We start from the raw sequence: 16,375 nt of genomic DNA on the forward strand, positions 1-16,375 counted from the left end.
CATGATGTGGCTTGCCGGGGAGGGCACTATGGTTGATTTCCCACTACACAAGCAAGATTGTACTAGTATAGTCAAGATGAAGACTATGGCCTGCAAAGCCTAAACATTTACTGTTTTGCCCTTTACAGAAAGTTTGCCTACCTCTGTGATGGGAAGAGAATATTCTTACATATTTCACAAAGTATGAATGTGGGATAAATAGTTATTTTGCAAACAAGACAAAAATAAATAAAACTTCAGGACCAGTGATATATAGAGTGAAATTCTATAGTCGTTCAGTGAAGACTTTAGGAAGGTGGAAGACTCTGAACAGAGCTTGAAGATCCGTTTTAATTTGGATAGACGGTGGTGAAAACACAGAGGCTTCAGGTGACGAGACCAGTGTGAGCAACTATCAAATAAAGAGGGGGAACAGAGGAGAAAAAAACTATTTTCTGGAACAGCATTTCTCCATTATTCATTCAACACTGAGTGAGTACCTACTATGGGAAACCACAATGCAACACAAGGGATTACAAAGACAAATAAAACAAAGAGTCCTGTTCTCAAGGGGCCCCAGACCAATAAGAGAAAAATCAATGTTAACGCCTCTGTACACTAGTTCAATTCCTGGGAGATTCAGCCAGATGATGAGTTACTGGGAATTCCTTGTGCCAGCTTAAAAATCGTACGGACACTCATTCAACACATGTTTATTGAACGTCTGCATTGTTCTAGCTGTTTGGAATCAAATAGTGAACAAAATAGAGACTTCATCATGCCCAGCAGACTGTAATTTAAACACATTTTTTGTTATTCTTGGGCCCTTCAAGAAATGTAAAACGTTATTTATTGTTTGACAACCTTGGCATGGTTAACACTGAAGTATCTTTTTGGGCCGTCAGAAGGATATTTAGAGCCCTGTCTATGAAGAAAATCATATGAAATGCTCAACAGTATCTCTTTAAACCTATATTTCTTTCTTGGGCAGCATTTGTATTTTTGTCATTCAATTTTGTTTTTGTTTTTGTTTTTTAGCACCTGCAAAAGTTAGACTGGAAATTTCATTTTTTGTGTCTCAGCTCTTGTCACTCTAAATGCTTCTTGTTGTATGAATCAGTATTGGCTCTTCCTACAAATAAAATGCAAATCATTTTCTTGCCAGAGCTAACCGCTTATCTCAATGAAATCAGAACAAATACTTGAAGGTTAAAACTGAGATTCATTGCTTAGCAGAATAAAGAGGAAAACACTGAATGCAACATGAATTTTCCACTGAGATGTATTCAAAATTCCAGCCAAAAATTCAGTAGAGATAAAAATACTCTCATGCCAAATGATGGATTTCGATATCCAGAGCCAGATATCAGACTTACTTCTCAGCTATTTCCTTCCACATGAAACTTAATATTAAGCATCTGATTGCTTCTCACTTTTGAAAAAAATGCCATATTAAATTTCACAAAGGAAAGTGAGTTAACTCTGGTGTCCAGGTCAAATGACTGTTCAGAAGAATGGCTTCTCTGGTCACCAAACAGAATCCAGTATTCTACCAAGTAGTGAGTGCGAATGGCCTGGATTTTGTTCGATTCTGACTTTATTTGTGAAATAATTGACTTCCCTGGCCCACAGTATCCTCTTACGTTAACTCTGAGGATCTATGGCTATCACTCTTCAAGCAGTTGTTTTGACACAAAAAATAAACATCAGTGTATAATATTATAAAAAGTATTCTCCTTTATGTGTCCAAGAATTTAAGGTTACCATACATAACACTGCATCATAAATTTATTTATCAACAATCCAATAACTTTTTCAACATAATTGGTTTTCTTAAAATTCTACATATTTTATGATACATGCTTCAAAACATTCATCTGGAGTGGCTCAGTGTTGAGCATCGACCTATGAACCAGGTCATGGTTAGATTCCTGGTCAGCGCACACACCTCAGTTGTGGGCCCCATCCCCAGTAGAGGACATTCAGGAGGCAGACAATCAGTGATTCTCTCATTGATGTTTCTATCTCTCTATCTCTCTCCCTTCCTTTCTGATATAAATAAATATTAAAAAGAAAAAAAAAAAGGATCCACAGACAAATGGGTACATAACATAAAAATGCTCCATAATCCCCAAGTCGTCTACTGCACTAATGAAGAGTAACACTTCCTCTGACCTACTCTCAACTGGATGCTTATGTTGTCCCCTTAAGAGAGAGGCCAGTCCTTAGTCAGATATACTAAAATGATCCATGAAAAAAATGTACCTTACAAAGCAATATTCATTCACTTAATGGATTGTGTTACAGAGCTGGTACTCGCACTTATTTTTATTTTGTTGGTATATCTTTTGTTTGACATCTAGGCAAAAACAAAAAAAAATTACATGTTAAAAATTATCATTAGAGTGAAAAATTATGTCTGTTGGCAAGCCAACATGTTGAAGATGTAGGTAGGGTAATGAAAGTATGTATATTGTTTCTGCAGTTTTGATAGCTACTGGCTATAAACAACAAATACTTGCCAAGGCTGTAAACTGAGTTCCGGATGTAAATAACATCAGCAATTGTTCTTTACTGAATCTTAGACACGGGGTCTGATGGTTGATGGGAGCTGTGCAATTGTAGAATTGTAGTTACCTCTTTTATTAGTCTCAAAATGGAAAAGGCTTGAGGGTGGGGAGAACCATCGAAAGGCTGAAGCCCATCTGTTCAGAAATAATCTTGAAAGAAAACTCATATATCCTTTGGAAAGAGATAATATTTTATGTCATGTGCTCATGATCATGAATTTCATTTTTACTTCTATATGGACTCTGGTGTGAAGGAATTTCATCCTGGCATCTCATGCTTAATGAGGTTTAAAAGTTATTACTCTGCTTAACTAAGAATAGAAAAGACAGGATGTTCACGAGACCCAGATCTATCATTCTCATCAGTTCTCTAGAAGTTTTTACTGAAGGTTTCTAAATAGCACAAAAGTCCAAATAAATTAAATGTCTATATTGGTCTAAGAACTCTGAATTAGTGTGTTTTTTTAAATTGTAAGGATAGTTTTTACAGAAGTCTACAATGAAAGCTATCCATTTTAGACAACTCTTTAAAAATATCTACTCAAATAGAAAAAAGTAAAACATTTCTTTATAAAAAATAAACAATCAATAAATTGAAAAACTAGAATTAATTTTGCATAGGCTCATATGTTGTGATATAACTGCAGATGAATTTTTATAATCACTCATCTAAATTTCTTGTGAATGTATAATTTTATGTGACCTATGTTTTCTTGTAATATTAAATATTTACTGGCGAACTTTAAGAAATTTTAAAATTATTATTCCTAGGGATTGGCCCTTATATTAATCACTGTTAGTTACTTGAGAAATTTTAAATTATATTTATCACTGCTGATATTTATTAAGTACTTTGATATGCACTAGACACTGCAATAAGCTTTACTTAGCTCATCTCATTTCAGTCTAACAATACTATGGAATAGACAAAATTGTTGCTCAGATTTTACAGTTGAGGAAACTCAGTGTTTTAGTCAGCTCAAGCTTCCAGAACAAAATACCATAGACCTAGTGGCTTGAGTAACAGGAATTTATCTGTCACAGTTCTTGAACCCCAAAGTCCAAGATCAAGGTGCTGGCTGTTTGGTTCCCCCATAAGGGCCTCTTCCTGGCCTGTCCATGGCAGCCTTCTTACTGTGTCTCAGGGCAGAGAGATCACGACCTCTGATTTCTCTCCCTCTTCATATATATAATTGATTTTTTACAGAGAGGAAAGGAGAGGGATAGAGAATTAGAAACATTGATGAAAGAGAAACATCAATCAGCTGCCTCCTGCACACCTCCTACTGGGGATGTGCCCGCAACCAAGGTACATGCCCTTGACTGGAATCGAACCCGGGACCCTTCAGTCTGCAGGCTGATGCTCTATCCACTGAGCCAAACTGGCTAGGGCTCTCTCCCTCTTCTTGTGAGAACAAGAATCCCACTGTGAGAGCTCTACCCTCATGACCTCATCTGAACTTAATTACCTCCCAAAGGTCCCACCTCCAAATACCATCACACTGAGATTTAGGGCTTCAACGTATGAATTTGGGGAGGATATAAACATTTAGTCCCCAACACCAAAGGTTTAAGGACCTTAAGGAATCTGCTTAATGTCACCGAACTAGGGAGTGGTTAAACATGGAGTATGCTCCAGAGGCTTACTAAAATGATTGTTTACATTAGTGTGATGGCCTTAAAAAAATCCTCAATTAGACTTCTCTTTACCACCCTCACCACAGGCACCCTTTCAAAGGACCATGTAGCTTGCCCTTCTCTCTTGCACTGCCTGTTCTCCACACAATAAACAGAGGGATCCTTTTAGTTCTCAGCCTCATCATATCAGCCTGTCACTCAAAACCCTGCAGTGACCTCCCATCTAACTTAGAAGAAAATTGGCAGCCCACTCCATGGGTATGAAGTCCTTTTGACATCATTTGACTGGGACCCTGTTTTCAATCCCTCCCCATTCTGCTCTGAGTGCCCTAACCCAAGCTCTTTCCTGCCTGACATTTGTACCTCATGCTCCCAGTCTATCTGGAATCCACCTCCTCAGACAGGCAGGCAGCTTTCCCCACATCCTTCTGGACTCTACTCCCCACCAGTCTGCCCTGACCATCCCATCTATGTAACCATGCTCTGGCCCTGCCAGTGACTCTCTGTATTCTTTAGCCTCTTTTATTAGTTATCCTAGCCCAAAATGTTACCTGATATTGCTCTACTCTATGGTCTTTTGTTGATATGTTTTAACACTTGCCTCTCTTAATTAAATGCAAGTTTTCTCTGAATAGCTATGTTCGTGTTTGTATCGCCAGCACCTAAACAGCACCCAGCATGTAGTAGATGCTCAATCCTTGTATGTTGAATTTAAAAATTAACAAATGAGGACTCAGAGTGATCAAAGTTTATGACTCCTATAAAGATAGGGAATCTTGGTGCTCAGAGGTGCCAAGAGCTATATCTGAAGTCCCCCAATATGTGAGCAGTATATGTGAGTGTGTGAGCACTGGAGCAAGAGGAAATGAAAATGGTCTTCCCATTACACTCTCCTACCCTTTCTGGTGGGAGTACAGAATAAGCAGCAAACTACACTGTTGGGAAAGAGGAAAGTGGTAAAGAGAACTTAGAGTCAAACCCGTGTCAGGTATTGCACTAGTCAACCTTTCCTACAGTCCGAAAAGGTAACGATCATTTTCCTCACTTTACAGATGAGAATAAAACTCAGATGGACTAAATCTCTTGTACAAGGTCACTCAGCATGTTGCTGGCAGAGTCTTTGTTCAAACCCTGGATTTTATCTGGTGGTAATGCCCTTACCCAGGAGATGCCAACCTCGGGCCTTGGATGAAACACTTCTCTGGGCCCTTATTAACTCTGGTGTGAAAGGAAGAGGATGGCTTCACTTTATTATTATTTTTTAAATCCTCACCCGAGGATATGTTTTTTATTGATTTTAGAATGAGAGGAAGGGAGACGGAGAGAAACATTGATCAGTTGCCTCCTGTACGCGCCCAGACCAGGGATTGAACCCGCAACCTTTTGGTGTACAGGCGGACGCTGGCCTCACTTTAGATAATAGTAGAGTTATATAGAATTTACAAAAACCTTGCCTCGTTCCCTGCACTTCTATGTACTATGAGGGTATTCAAAGCTAAAACAAAAACCAGAAACCTCTGGGTTTAGGAAGGCGTCTTTTAAAAACTCTAACTTATGTATCCTTAAAGCATAGATTATTTATATATATACACAATCTGATCACTTGGTGAAGCTGAAATACTATGTTTAGAGTAACCCTTAACATGTCTTTTTTACACAGATCCTATAGAAAGGGGAACAGCAGGATATGCACAGAGACAAATTAGTGGCTCTCCTAGCCAGGCTGTTTAAATTATTTTTAGGCAGGAGACATATTGTACACACCAGGTCTTAGATGTGAGTAATTAATACGAAACGTTACCTCTCTCTTTGCCCGTCGTCGCACTGAGACTTCATTATTTCTCTCGCTTTCTTCCCACTCCCATTTCCTACTATCTCATGCATGGTCTCTCTGGTCGGTTGCCCTTCTACTGTGCAAATCTTTCTTGTTGTGTTGGCAAGGATGCCTGTCCTTACAAAACTGGTGGTGGCTGCAGCAGCTGTGCCCAGAGCTCACCATGCAGAGGCCTCTGTCGCTTTTCTGAGCCCTTGTCTTCCCTAAAGACATGTGTTTAGATTACCCAGTGCCTGTGTAGAGAGTTTTCTTCAGTCCACTCTTTACTGAGAACCTCCATTAATTAGAAGCTTTCTCCTAGACTTAGGAGAATCAAAACAAAACCCAAAGGATACAAAACAAACAAATAAGACCCAAGCTGTTATAAGGCATTATTCAGAGAAGCATTTCCTTTGCAGCTGCACCAATGTCCCATTCCTTCCTTCTATAGCATATTTATATTTATAGCATTGTTCAATGAGAACTTCCATTAAAATAAAGACCACGAGGCTTTGCAATATCCTGTATCATCTAAAAAGGTCTAACATAACACACACACTCTACATACTAAAGTATTTGATGTGTTTGAGGAAATTAACTTGATCTGAACATCACAGTTTGGGTTTCTATAAATATCGAAGGGAAGATGGAATCTATTACAAAAGCAAACAGAAACATTTTCTTTAAAAAATGTTAAAAATTAAAGCTGTTTTTGTTCCCTCACAGATATGCATCCTAATAACCATCTCTCATTTGTGCCAAGGACAGAAAGGTTGTGACCACTGGAGCCTGGCACTGGAGCAAGAAGAAATGAAAAAAGGCTGAAGGAACACTATTGACATAGGTTCCCTTAACATGAGATGACTGTGTATTTATATTTGGTGTACATTAGTAACAGGACATATAAATAAATGAAATTTCTGATAAATTTTAAGTGATTTAATGTATCAGTTCAGATTTATCTTGATGCTTCAGTAATGGCCAGGTTTCTGAAGTTAGATAGGTGCTAGGTGGGTACTTCATCCACGATGCCAAGAGAGCATGGTATGACTTTGGGTATTTATTATTATTATTTTAAATTATAATCCGAGGATATGCTTATTGATTTGAGAGAGAGAGACAGAGAGAGAAAGAGAGAGGAAGAGGGAGAGAGAGAAACACAGATGTGAGAGAGAACATCGATTGGTTGCCTTCCGATTGTTTGCCCAAACTGGGGATCAAACCTGAAACCTAGATATGTGCCCTGACGGGGAATCTAACCCTCAATCTTTTGGTGCACAGGACACAGGACGATGCTCCAAACAACAGAGCCACACACCGGCCAGGACTGAATTTGGGTATTTTTAACTATGAGATAAAATAATCATTGTACTCTTGCATTTCCTTCTGATTATGTGGTAATTCCTTCAGAGACAATTTTCCCTAGTGTCACTCAGCCTGAGAAAGCCGAACACTCATTTGGTGTGATTTGGCAATAATCATCTTTGATGGTGAGAAAAGATATACAGCATAAAATAGAAGATGTAGCTTGAAATCAGTTTTAAAAAATAAAAACCATGCTATGGTCATGACAATAAAAATATGCCTGCCTGCACACGCTCTGGGAAGGTTTAAAGCAACATAAAAGGCAGAAGCATCTGAATGCCTCCCACCACCTCTACCATCTGAGCTCTGGTCCAAACGTCCATCATCTCTAACCTGGATTTTTGCTAGGCCTTCTGGCTGGTGTGTCTGCTTCCATCCCTGCTGTCTCCTATTACAAACATGAGAGCCAGAGGGATCCTGTGCAAATATAAGTCCGGTCATCCGATCCCTCCATTCATACTTTTCTAGTGGCTTCCCATTCACCCAGAGGAAAAGCCACACACTTCCCATGGCCTATGAGACTTACATAACCTGCCCTCATGCCTGCTCTGCTCTTGTTCAGTCCTCTCCAGCCACACCAGAGGATTGGCTTTTCCTGAGACTCACGAGGCCGGCTCCAACCTCAGGCCTTCACCCTTCATGTTCCCACTTTCAACTCTGCTTTTCATGACTTGCTCATCTCCTTCAGGTCTTCACTCAAATGTTACCACCTCAGTCAAGCCTTCCCCGATTCCCCCATTTATACTTTAAAAAACAGGGACATCAGTAGTAACACTAACATTACTTAGCATTCAAAATCCTCAGGTGATGGTAATATATGAACATTGCTCTGCATAACTACAGTGTTTTCAATTATGCTACTAGGTTTAACCTTAAAAAGAGAAAGGGCAATAAAACGTAAAGAGGAAGGGGAGGAGTAGATTCGTCTTTAGGACTGCCAGTGTCTTCCGTGGGCCACCTGTTGAATAAGCTGCCAGTTCAATTGAACTCGGAATATTTCCTGATTGCCTATCCTATGGGGCTTCATACAGAGGTTACTGAATTGGGTAAGAAGGGCTAGGTCTTCGGTTTTAAGGTTAAGATGGTCTATCAGAGGAGATTAAGCAAATACTCAAGAGAAATATCCCCCCACAAAACAGAGTATAAAGCAGTGTGTTACTCATAAGAGAAGTATAGCAAAGTATTCTCTTTCTGACAGATTGGTACAAAATTGATCAGATTGTTGAGCTACAATTAGATAATCCCTAATTTGATCATTACAGTGACAAAAATGGCTAGATTTTCTGTCCAGGGTTCCGGTATACTCTGCTGAATTAAATGCAGTTAGCATATTGAGTGTCTTGATATTGTTCAAAGTTATTCATAGATAATGCAATATTATGAAATGTAAAAAGGACTATTTCTAGCTTTGTGTGCACTGTGATTAGTGAAAGTTGATTATGACACACTTTTAGTATCTGAATATAACATAAGATGTTGTTTTAAAAATAGACTTGATTATTCCTAGGCTGTAGCTGGTGGAGGTAGAAGAGGCTGTTTGGAGCTGATTAAATAGCAGTAGAGTTTCTGGGTCACATGGAAGAGCTATAGAGTACACATACATTTGTATAAATTCTTCTCACATCCTCTGGAATTTTAGCTTCTGCATTTACAAACCACTTGAATTCTCTGCTTTATGATCTCCCTTTCATGGGTATAAAAGAACTTAAGTTATTTACGACACCTGTTCTATTATTTAGATGATAGTGAGGTCTTAAATGCACATTAACTATGTATTTTAATTAAAGGATGAACATAGATGTCACCATTAGCAAATATAATGGAAGGAAATTATATCTTGTCACTTTTCTTGAAATGCACTCCAGAATGGCTTAGAAAATACTGTACCTAATGATGGCTGACTAATTCAGTATACCATGCAAGTAAAATTCAGGAAGCTTGTATTTCTCTGCTTTTTTTTAAAAAAAATGAAAAACCCTTTATGGAATATAGTTATTATTTCTCAGAAATTTAATTTAGGCTTTTAAAGTAGGCTATTTGCTGGTGCTGCTTTTAAAAATCTGAATTCAACGTAGACACTTTATTTCATTGTTCTAGATTCTGCTTATATATCATAGCCTATTATATAATGTTAGATGCCACAGAACAAAAACAGATGCTTTATCTCGTTTTGTTCAGTGTTTTCTCTGTGTGTTATAAAAATAGATAATATTTTACAAGTACTTACTAATTGACTAACACCACCCTAAATGCTTTATATATATATTAGCTATTTTAATCCTCAAAACAACAACTCCGTCAATAGGTGGGCATTATCATCTTCACTTTACAGAGGAAGAATTGGGGTTTTAGGGTATTAACCCTTTGCACTCGCTTGCTTTTTTCTCGATTCCTTTATTCTACTTGGGATTTAATTTTTTAAATACCCCAGATTTTACAAAGCGCGGCAGTAGAATAAAAAACTGGAGTTTCTTTTCATACAAACTTATTTATTTGGATTTTTTTATATTTCAAATTATTGATACATTCCAAGAGTAATTTTAATCTCTATAATTTTTCATGGTGTGATACTTTTTGAAACATTCACCCACATGAAGACCTGGTTTACATTCACATGTTTCACAAATATAAATCGTCTCTCTTCTTCCTCCTTTGATTTTTTCTGTTAGAACAAACAACACAATCTTTGTGTTTTTTGTTAGGGTGAGGTGTGATTATATGGAGCTTTCCATCTAAACGTTGCTCTAAGTTAGTGGATAATAATCTACCCCTGGAAGTTAGTGTACCATGTCTGAATTCTCCAACAAGATCATGTACTAGTTTCCTAATAAATTTCACATGCGTTATCGGTTTTTCATTTTTCTTTTTTGGCATCAGTTGAGACGGCATTTACATTTTACTTGTCCTTTCATGCTAATGAAAACAAGAAAAGATACTGGAAAAATAGACAAAAATCCCCCTTCCCTCCGCGGTGAAACTACGTGTCGAGTGTGGCTTGACATATGAGCTGCTACCGATGCTAACCGTGTCGAGTCACACTCGACATCTGAGTGCAAAAGGTTAAATAACTTACCAAGCCACACAGTTAGTAAAAGGAAGAGCCCAGGAAAGTTTTGAACCCAGGAAGCATAGCCTCAGAACTCCTGGGCTCTGTTGTCTCAAGTATTGGTACACACGTGGATTGAATCCAAAGCCAAAGAAATATAGTGCACTCACTTCCTGGGGACAAGAAGTGGGTAATATATTACCCTTCTACTAGTATATCCACAGTAGGGCTAACATAGTTTCATTGCCTTCTCTTTAGAGATAAATAGGTGATTCAGAATCTCTGACCAGGTAAGACAGAAATGTCACAGGAAGCGTTATTGGAGAACCTGGTAACTGGAATGGGTAAGCACTAAAATTGACCAGCAGTAGAATTTGTCCACGGAGACAGTTATTAGATATCTGGAAGTTAGGGCACATGTCATTTACTCCTTGTGGCTCAATGGGAAACAAAAGTTCACAGAGCTTTCTGGGACCACTGACATTCTAAATGAATTGTTCTGATCAAAGTTTACAAATGTAAGGTAATGATTCTTTTTCCAAGTGACATTGAAAGCCACCATAGCCACCACATCCCATATAATATGGTATCATTCAAAAGACTAAGCAGTAAAATGTGGTTAATTCACTAATAATACCTTCAGTGTGCATAAATTTATCAGACATTAAAAGTGAAAGGGAAAACAACATTTTGACATGATAGAAGTCCTCTATATATCATTCATTCATCCACTGTTTTAGAGCATTGGGAATAACTGTGATTTGGGCAATCACGTTTCTCAGTTTAAAATAACCTAATGATAATATTCTTTTTTTTTTTAATTCATATTTTTATAAACTGCTTTCTTTCTTTTTTTTTTCTGTTTGTGTGAATTAGCAATGACTGCAAAAAAAAATTCTGAAAAAAGTTTCAGACAGCATTATGTGTGTCCCCTTCCACTGGCTATATCCTAAAACAAATTATACTAGTGGCTCACCTTTCTCTCTGACTTTCATCTTGTCAGATGAACTTTTGCCCCTGATTAGCAGTGTATTGATAGATGATCGAAGTCATTCAGAATGATATCTACATGCCAGGAAATCTTGCCAGTTATAGCTCCATCCTAAAGTTATCAGCTAAGTGTACTCAGAACTTAAAAGCAAAGTACTTTCTTCCCTCATGTATTATCTATGTCCATGTTTAATAATAATAACTCTCATTTATTGAGCTCTTAACCATGTGCTAGACACTGTGCTAAGCACTTTATATTGATTATCTCAATTAGCCCTCCCAACAATCCTTTGTAGCTGCTATTATTAACAGTTTGTAAATGAGGAAACTGAGGAATAGAGAGTTTAAATAATTTCTTTATGGTTATGAAGCAAGAAATATAACCAGATTTGATTCTGAGCTGGCTAACCTAAGACTTGTGCCTAACCTATTATATTTAACTGGAGGCCCGGTGCACGAAATTTGTACACTGGGGGTTCCTCAGCCCGGCCTGCACCCTCTTGCAGTCCGGGACCCCTTGTTCCTTACCACCCACCTGCTCACTGCTCCTTACTGCTTGGCTCCCTGCTCCTGAGCGCTGCTGCAGAAGCGGGAGAGGCTCCCACCACTGCTGTTACGCTCATCAGCCGTGAGCCCAGCTTCTGGCTGAGCAGCACTCTCCCTGTGGGAGCACACTGACCACCAGGGGGAAGCTCCTGCATTGAGCGTCTGCCCCCTGGTGGTCAGTGTGCATCATAGCGACCAGTCATTCTGGTCATTCCACCGTAATGGTCGCTGAGCCTTTTATTATATAGACTAGAGGCCCGGTGCATGAAATTCGTGCATGGGGAGTGGGGAGGATGTCCTTCAGTCCAGCCTGCACCCTCTCTAATCTGGGACCACTCAAGGGATGTCCGACTGCCAGTGGGATCGGGCCTAAACGGGCAGTCGGACATCCCTCTCACAATCCAGGACTGCTGGCTCCCAACTGCTCACCTGCCTGCCTTCCTGATTGCCCCTAACCTGCTTCTGCCTGCCAGCCTGATCACCCCCGAACCACTCCCCTGCCAGCCTGATTGATGCCTAACTGTTCCCCTGCCAGCCTGTTTGTCCCTAACTGCCCTCCCCTTCAGGCCTGGTCACCCCTAACTGCCCTTCCCTGCAGGCCTGGTCACCCCTAACTGCCCTCCCCTGCAGGCCTGGTCCTCCCCAACTGCTCTCCCCTGCAGGCCTGGGCGCCCCCAACTGCCCTTCCCTGCAGGCCCAGTCACCCCCAACTTCCCTCCTCTGCCAGCCTGGTCACCCCTAACTGCTCTCCCCTGCAGGCTTGATTGCCCCCAACTGCCCTCCCTTGCAGGCCTGGTCCCTCCCAACTGCCCTCCCCTGCTGGCCATCTTGTGGTGGCCATGTCCACATGGGGGCAGGATCTTTGACCACATGGGGACAGCCATCTTGTGTGTTGAAGTGATGGTCAATCTGCATATTACTCTTTTATTAGATAGGATACCTTCCAAAAGTATCAGAGTGAGGTTGGTTTCTTTTTTTCTCTCCTTATAGTAATAAAACATAGCAAATCCAGTGAAAATAGTTAAAAAAAAAAAACAGCAAAGACAAGATTTAGAGTATGTTGGGCATTCCAGAAGGTGCAGGCATGAACTGATTACCGAACATTGGCTTGATCATATGTGTAGATACCTCCTTCTTCAAAATTGCCAACACATGGAGTTCCCCCTCTATGTATTAGGCAGACTAGCACAATCAAAGGCCACATTTTGGAAAAGTTCACATGGAATCTATTAGACCTGTTTAATATTAATGAATTACATATTTATCATGTGGATGGCAGGCACCAACATTACTTGTTAGATTGTTTTCTTAAAAACTGGCTTTACTTTCTAAAATTTTATTCCTAGTTAATATACTACTTAACAGTTTCTCTTTCTTTCACTTGATTTTCTTCTCTTGAACTGTGCTGGAAATGAGATAACCTGTTTGTCAAAGTATTAAAATGACTCCCTCTCATGCCAGATTTTTGATTGGGGACCTCTGGTCTGTCTCAGATATTAGGAAGCAATGATATTGTTCCATCATCTAGAAACAATATTTCTAGGCCCCACCACACAAAACGTGGGAGATGAAGGGAAGCAAAATTGTAAATTTATGCCCGAGGGCCTCCGTGTCCTGAGGTGTCTTCATTTAGTGCTTACTCAGGAGTGGCCTCCTATGGTAAACTGAAAACGGAATAAAAAATAAATGCTTGACTGAAGTAACAGGCTCTAAAACACTAATAGCTAATCACCAGTTATGCTCTTAGTTTTCCTGAGTGTCACCGCTCAGTGCTTTCAGAACACTGTGGGATGCTGATTGGATGAACTACATTTTTAACACTGCTGAATGGAGGACAGAAAAAGGAAAGAAAATATACAACAAAACCCATAACATATAATTTTTAAAGGGCATTTAGAATGAGGGTCCTACACACACACAAAAAAAGCAGAAATTGCAGCACTTTATAATTTTTTCTTTTGTTCTTTTTCAGCCACCTCTAAAAACACATTTTTTTTCCTAATAAATTACACCTCCTGCTGATCGCATTAATTTTCTTTAACACATTGAAGAAAAATTGTTTAAATAACTCTGAAGGAATTAAATGTAAAAATAAAAATCTTTAGTGCCATCTGCTGGACATTTTTAGTAAGTAAAAATACACTCCTTTTAAACTAAAGTCTAAATATGGTTTTAAACACAAACTGAAAAATAATTTTTTTAACTGTGGTGATTTTTATTTTTTTTTTATTTCTTTAAATTACTTTATTGATTAAGGTATCACATATTTGTCCTCATCCCCCCAATTCCCATCCCAAACCCCTCCCCACGCATGCCCCCACCCCCTGTTGTCCGTGATCACTGGTTAGGCTCATATGCAAGCACACATATGAGCCTAATGGTTGAGCTATCTCCCTTATCCCCACCCTCCCCTACTTTCCCTCTGAGGTCTGACAGTCTGATCGATGCTGTTCTTGTTCACCAGTCTATGTTGTTCATTATTTCCCCTAGATGAGTGAGCTCATGTGATACTAGAAATTCACTTATAAGAACCAAAAATGAGACAAGCAATAATGGTTATGCTGAGAGGCAAATGAATCAGTCTGTAGTGAGTTTCTTTCTGGGCCAACAGTTCTTTTGAGTCCCAAATTCTATGTCCAACAGTTCCTTATGTGTACATAACAGCAATGATATTTCAGTTCTGGATGGTGGACAAATGGTGGTAATGCAGGTCCGACCCTCTCTGGTTTGGTCCTGGGCAACCTGCAGTGACGCACAGCTACTGACTGCTAGTATGGCAAGGCATCGTCAGCGTCTTCCGTCTCTGGACTGTTTTTCTTCTGTCTTCATGACTGGAGCACTCCTGTCAATTCGTCTCTGTTGCAGGAATAACTCTGGTGATTTTTAAAAATGACTCAGTAATATATGTGGTAAAAGCCTGTATGACTGAAATGTTTATAATAAAGTATATATTCTGTATATAATATACATTATAAACTTATCTGGAGGTTGAATTTTTTAGAGACTGTTTTTTAGAGCAGTTTTAGATTCACAGAAATATTGTCAGGAAGGTACAGCAATGCGCCATGTATTCCCTGCTCCCATACATGCATAGCCTTTTCCATTATCAATATCTCCCAAGAGTGGTACATTTGTTACAATTAATTAGCCTACATGGACACATCATTATTACGCAAAGTCCATAGTTTATTTTAGGGTTCATTCTTGGTGTTGCACATTCTGTGGATTTGGACAAATATATAATGACAATGTATCCACCATTATGGTATAATACAAGGTAGCTTAAGTATCCTAAAACTCCTCTGTGCTCTATCTATTCTTTCCTCCTTCCTATCCCTTACTATGATTATTTTTAGAACAAAAAATACTGATATGTACTTATCTGTAATTGATAAAATTTTGTTTTAAACAATGATGGATATCAGATGATTAAAATATGTAATATTTTTTCAGCATATTTTCATACAGGCAGTATCAAACTTTTTTCATTTATTATTAAAATTTAGTTACATAGTGAAGGCTTCTTTTTTTTTTTTATCAAGGGAGCTAAAAGATGTATGGAAAAAAAATGACTTCATTTTAAAATTTTACCTTGCTGTAGAGTTCTCTCCTCAGAGAGAGGTCATATATGAATGGGAAATCCTAGATTTAGATATCGCTTGCTTTAGGTGCAGTGGAAATAAGAAATTAAGGATAAATTTGACATAAATCAGAGGATTGTATGTAGCTAAAGTGGAGAATAGGGTTTCACAATGTCTGTTCCAGAATCCTTCTAAAAGAGTATTATTAAGACACCAGAAATCTAAAGTCTAAATTTTATAGACTCTCTTGCAGCTAGAATCCCTGCTGTGATTTAGGTTCCAACAGTCGGATGTACTTCCATGAGAGGACTTGAAACTGAGTTAAATGGGAGGGGAGGGGGCACGGCAGCATACAGGGCATCCATTCTCCTGGTCTCTCCAGCAGGCTCAGTGTAGCTCTGGTTGTGGCTTCTAAATCAGAGCCCTCAACTGGGTGGTGGGGTTCTAGCACCAGCCATTTGGAGAGGGGCTTTCTGATTCTGCAGCTTCCTGAGTGAAGAACTTTGAGTAGCTGGTTTTGTGCTTTTGTTTGGATGTCATTCCTAGAGACCACGCCAAGACTGTTCCTATTCTCCTTCCAACAATTTTATAGCACCAGGTTCCATCAGTTAACCTTTTTGCTTAAAAGACTGTGATGTTTATTCTTTTCAACTCAGCTCTGGTACAAGGGGCCGCTATTTACAATGATCATTAAAAGAAGTTATCATTAAAATGAAACATAATAGAATTTTACTGCTCCTCTCTGTGACAGAGTAGAAGAGACAGTTTCATTAAAAAGGGGGCATGTGTTTGCGGCCCAAGAAACCATTTATTGTAAGTGCATGTATGTTTTTACTTCACAGTCATT

The 16,375-nt window shown here is 39.0% G+C and overlaps 1 protein-coding gene across 5 annotated transcripts in view; it reads left to right on the forward strand.

Moving 5' to 3' along the window:
* Nucleotides 1–16,375, forward strand: part of RIMS1 (regulating synaptic membrane exocytosis 1) — a 409,384-nt gene that overhangs the window by 168,507 nt on the left and 224,502 nt on the right. Inside the window, exon 4 of one of the 5 annotated variants that reach the window (XM_054721883.1) lies at nucleotides 4,164–4,165. The exons of the other annotated variants lie outside the window; for them this stretch is intronic. Within the exon in view, the coding sequence (XP_054577858.1) occupies nucleotides 4,164–4,165 (2 nt within the window). The remainder of the gene's footprint in view (nucleotides 1–4,163; nucleotides 4,166–16,375) is intronic. 5 annotated transcript variants of the gene reach the window in all.

Source organism: Eptesicus fuscus, chromosome 10, assembly GCF_027574615.1.
Source record: "Eptesicus fuscus isolate TK198812 chromosome 10, DD_ASM_mEF_20220401, whole genome shotgun sequence".
NCBI classification, from domain to species: domain Eukaryota; kingdom Metazoa; phylum Chordata; class Mammalia; order Chiroptera; family Vespertilionidae; genus Eptesicus; species Eptesicus fuscus.